At 54.9% G+C, this 4,062-nt stretch overlaps 1 protein-coding gene across 1 annotated transcript; it reads right to left on the bottom strand.

Moving 5' to 3' along the window:
- Positions 1–920: 920 nt before the first annotated feature.
- Positions 921–4,049, bottom strand: BAX (BCL2 associated X, apoptosis regulator). The gene is made up of 5 exons (XM_004381675.1): positions 4,003–4,049; positions 3,769–3,915; positions 3,143–3,278; positions 1,609–1,713; positions 921–1,186 (listed from the first exon to the last, which is right to left on the bottom strand). Exons 1-5 carry the CDS (start codon positions 4,029–4,031, stop codon positions 1,082–1,084), a joined length of 522 nt encoding a protein of 173 aa, XP_004381732.1. The 5' UTR covers positions 4,032–4,049; the 3' UTR covers positions 921–1,081.
- Positions 4,050–4,062: the final 13 nt, after the last annotated feature.

Below are 4,062 nucleotides of genomic sequence, written 5' to 3' on the forward strand. Positions count from 1 at the left end.
GAGAGAGAGGGGTATAGAGATAGAGAGGGGGACAGAGACCCAGAGAGAGACAGACACCCAGAAGGGAGGGAGGAGACCCAGGGTGGGTACAAAGAGAGAGAGGACAGAGACCCAGAGAGGGGGACAGGGACTCCATGCCTCCCCACCCCCCTCCCCAATGTTCTCATTCTCTCTAATCCCCTTCTCTTCGGATTCCCAGACCTGGGTCTTTTTTGCTCCTCCTTTGAGCTCAGCATCACTCCCTAAGCCTGCTCCTCTCTGGGAGGGCTCCTCTGACCCTCGCTTACTGGGCCCCACCCTAGAACTCCTCCTCTTCCTTCCCTAGCCCTACCCTCAGCCCAGAACCCTTGTCCAGTAGCTTCACAACAGGGCTCCAGAGCCCTCCCCTGCTCTTAGACCTCCTTAGCTCCCCTGTGCCCCAGTCTTCCAAGGCCTTACAAAAAGTCTGTCCCCCTCCTCCCCTCTACCCCAACCCTCCACTTCAGTAAACATGCAACTTCCTGTGGTCCCTTATGTTCAAGCTTGCAGATCCAGCCCTCCTCCCCCAGTGCTGCCTCCATTAGGGAACACATCACCCTACCCTGTGATACTGGGATGCCAGATGCCCCTGTTCCCAGAGGGAGACAGACAGAGACCTGGGGGGAGGGGGAAGGACAGAGACCCAGAGAGAGGGGGAGACAGGGCAGGGCTGGGACCTCTCTCATCTCAGCCCCACAGAGCACACTGAGCACCCTCAGAAAAGACATCTCGAGAGGGTGGAGGCAGAGAGAGCTCTAGACCCAGAGAGACCCAGGGAGAGACAGAGTCTGGGTGTGCAGACAGCAGGCGTGGCGTGTGGAAGCTGTGAGGGAACAGTGTGGGAGGCCTGCTCCCCCTCCACGGCTAGGGAAGGGAGAGGCCCAGTGACTCAGACTCCGGCATGTGGCCCAAAGGAGGTTTATTGCCCCCTCCCCGAGACCAACCCCCCTCCCCCAATAATTACAAAAGTAAGAAAAATACCCGTGTCCCCCCCCATCCCCACCCCTCCTGGAAAAATGTCATAATTTATGCAGAAAAGACACAGTCCAAGGCCACCGGGGCTTCAGCCCATTTTCTTCCAGATGGTGAGCGAGGCAGTGAGCACGCCGGCCACGAAGATGGTCACTGTCTGCCACGTGGGGGTCCCAAAGTAGGAGAGGAGGCCATCCTGGGATAAGGACAGCAGTCACTTCTCCGCATTGCGGCCAAAGGCAAGGAGGAAGTAAACAGAGGGGTCAAGGAGAGGTCAGAGGGCATCAGGGGCAAGACCCTAAGATTAATGGGTGCTAAAGAGTTGGGGTTAAAGGGTTATCAACGAACTTGAGGCATTCTAGAGGAAGTGCAGGCACCAGGGAGGGCAGAAGGCACCAGTTGGGCCAGGGATCACAGGGAGGTCAGAGGTCACCAGGAGGTCACAGGTCAATGAGAGGTTAGCAGGTACCAGACAAATCACGGGTCGATCAGACCCACAAGGAACAGAGAGGTAAAGATCATGTTTGATGGTCTGGAAATGGGGTTGGGGTTGGGCTCAAGAAGGCCCAGGGGTCCTAGAGGAGCGAGGGGCAGAGGGAGGGGGGTTGGAGGCCTCACCCAACCACCCTGGTCTTGGATCCAACCCAGCAGCCGCTCACGAAGGAAGTCCAGTGTCCAGTCCATGATGGTCCTGATCAGCTCGGGCACCTTGGTGCACAGGGCCTGTGGGGAATGGGTGAGAGTTAGGGGCTGAGACTTGTCCCCACTGCCTAGGGACAGCAGCCCCAAGCCTTCTTTCTCAACTCTCTGCCTCCTCTCCTGGCCCCCTGCTGTCTCTTTTCTGCTCACAATCAGAGTGAGCTTCATAAATTGTAAATTGAGTTACATCACTGTCAACTGCCCTGCTCAACAGCCTTCTGTGACTCCCCAGTGCCCTTGGGATAAAGACCTAAAGGCATAACTGGGCCCAGGAGGCTCTGAGTGAAGGCTCTGAACTGATCTCATTCTACTTTCTGCTTCGTTTCTGTCTCTCCCTGACCATCTTCTTCATTCCCACCACACTCTTCCCTGCCTCGGGGGCTTTGTACTTGTGGAGGCTTCTACCTAAAACAGGCCTCAATCAAGCAAATTCTCACTCACCCCTCAAAGCTCAGATCAAATGTCACTTCCCCAGGGAGAGCTTTTCTGACTCCAGACCAGGTTAAGACCCTTGTTCCCCCACTACGATCTGTTCTCCCAACTCCTTGAACCTCCCCTTCCCATCTATCCACAACCTGCATTCTACAATGAACATTTTTCTATGCTTGCTACCAAAAGCAGTTGCCACAGAGTCAACTGTGACTAATGGTGACCTCATGTGTTGCAAAGTAGAACTGCATTTCATAGGGTTTTCACGGCTGTGACCTTTCAGAGGCCCACCGATCACCAACGCTTTCTTCTGAGGAGCCTGAGTGGGTATGAACTGCCAACCTTTCAGTTGGTAGCTGAGTGCTGAACCATTTGCCCCAGAGTCATCTTTTAAATTTATAAATCACATCATCTCACTCCCCTGCTTAAAACCACCCAATCACATCTCTCTCAGAATAAAACTAAAATCCTTACCGTGGCCTGAAAGGCCCCACACAATCTGCCCCTGACCAACTCTGCCTTTACCTACCACCTTCTCCCCCTAGCTCACTCTGTTCCAACCACGGGCCTCCTTGCCGTTCCTCAACACAACAAGTTCAGTCCTACCTCAGGGCCTTTGCACTTGCTATTCCCTCTACGTGAATGCCTTTCCCCCCTGATCCTTATATCACTGCATCCTTCTTGTCACTCCAACTTTGGCTTTAATGTCACCTCCTCTTAGAAGTCTTTCCTGGCCACTTTACTCAATCACATCACCCTATCTTCCTTCTCATTATACAATGTGAGCTCCAGGAGAGCAGGGACCGGGCCTATATTGTTCACTGCTGTGTTCCTGGAGCTCAGTAAAGGCCTGGCACGTAGGAGGACTAATACATGTTTGTTGAATGAATAAACAAAGAGTAGACACCAGCCTACGGATGTCTCTCTCTCTACTCTCTGTGGCCTGTGGGCCACCTCAGGGGTTGACCCCATGATGCCCAGGTTCTCCCAGGTCTGACAGGGGCACTGTCCTGCAGCCGCCCACCTTGAGCACCAGCTTGCTGGCAAAGTAGAAAAGGGCGACAACCCGGCCCCAGTTGAAGTTGCCATCAGAAAACATCTCAGCTGCAACTCGGAAAAAGACTTCACGGGGGGAGTGTGTGTCCACAGCTGAAATCATCCTGGAGGAAAGAGGAGAGCAGTGCTGGGGAGGGAGGGTCAGGCAGAGCATGAGGATCTGGGCATCCACCCCATACAAAGATTAGGAAACTGAGGCCCAAGCCAGGCCAAACTAAAACACAAGAGGCAAGGGAAGGGGGCAAGATGGAGATTGAGGCTGGTGGAGGAAGGAACATGACTCCCTAAAGGTGGGTTTCAAGATTCTGGAAGAGGAGAGGGCTGGTAAGTCCATGAGTTGAGCAGTGGAGCCTGGACTCCTGGGTCTGAGGGAGGAATGGGTGGGGTGGGAATTCCTGGGTCTGAGGGAGGGGGTGGGGTAAGAACTCTTGGGTCTAAGGGAGGAGGGGATGGGGTGGGAACTCCTGGGTCTGAGGGAGAAAGGGGTGGGGTGGGAACTCCTAGGTCTGGGGGAGGAGGGGTGGGAGGTGGGAATGCCTGGGTCTGCGGGAGGAGGGGACCAGTGGCTGGACTTGTGGGTCCCAAGGGCCACACCTCTGCAGCTCTAAGTTACTGTCCAGTTCGTCCCCGATGCGCTTGAGACACTCGCTCAGCTTCTTAGTGGATGGATCCTGGGGCACCCGCTCCAGGGCCAGCTCGGGAGTCGCCCCTCCCATCCGCTTTGCTCGGTCCTGGATGAAACTAGAGTGGGAATGGAGTGGGGATGCAGAATCAGAATGGAGTGTCACGCCTCAAATCTGCTCCACAATAATCAGACCTCAAACTCACCCCTGAAGTAAAAGGGCCCCTGTCTTCATGATCTGTTCAGAGCTGGTGGGCCCTAGAGAA

Source organism: Trichechus manatus, unplaced genomic scaffold (assembly GCF_000243295.1).
Source record: "Trichechus manatus latirostris isolate Lorelei unplaced genomic scaffold, TriManLat1.0 scaffold00087, whole genome shotgun sequence".
In the NCBI taxonomy this organism is placed as follows: Eukaryota; Metazoa; Chordata; class Mammalia; order Sirenia; family Trichechidae; genus Trichechus; species Trichechus manatus.

Coding starts and splice junctions, on each gene's coding strand:
- BAX (XM_004381675.1), bottom strand. CDS start 4,031: ATGAAGACAGGGGCCCTTTTACTTCAGGG. Junction 3,916..4,002: donor GGGGCCCTTTTACTTCAGGG/GTGAGTTTGAGG, acceptor TTCCCACTCTAG/TTTCATCCAGGACCGAGCAA. Junction 1,187..1,608: donor TCCAAGACCAGGGTGGTTGG/GTGAGGCCTCCA, acceptor TCCTTATCCCAG/GATGGCCTCCTCTCCTACTT.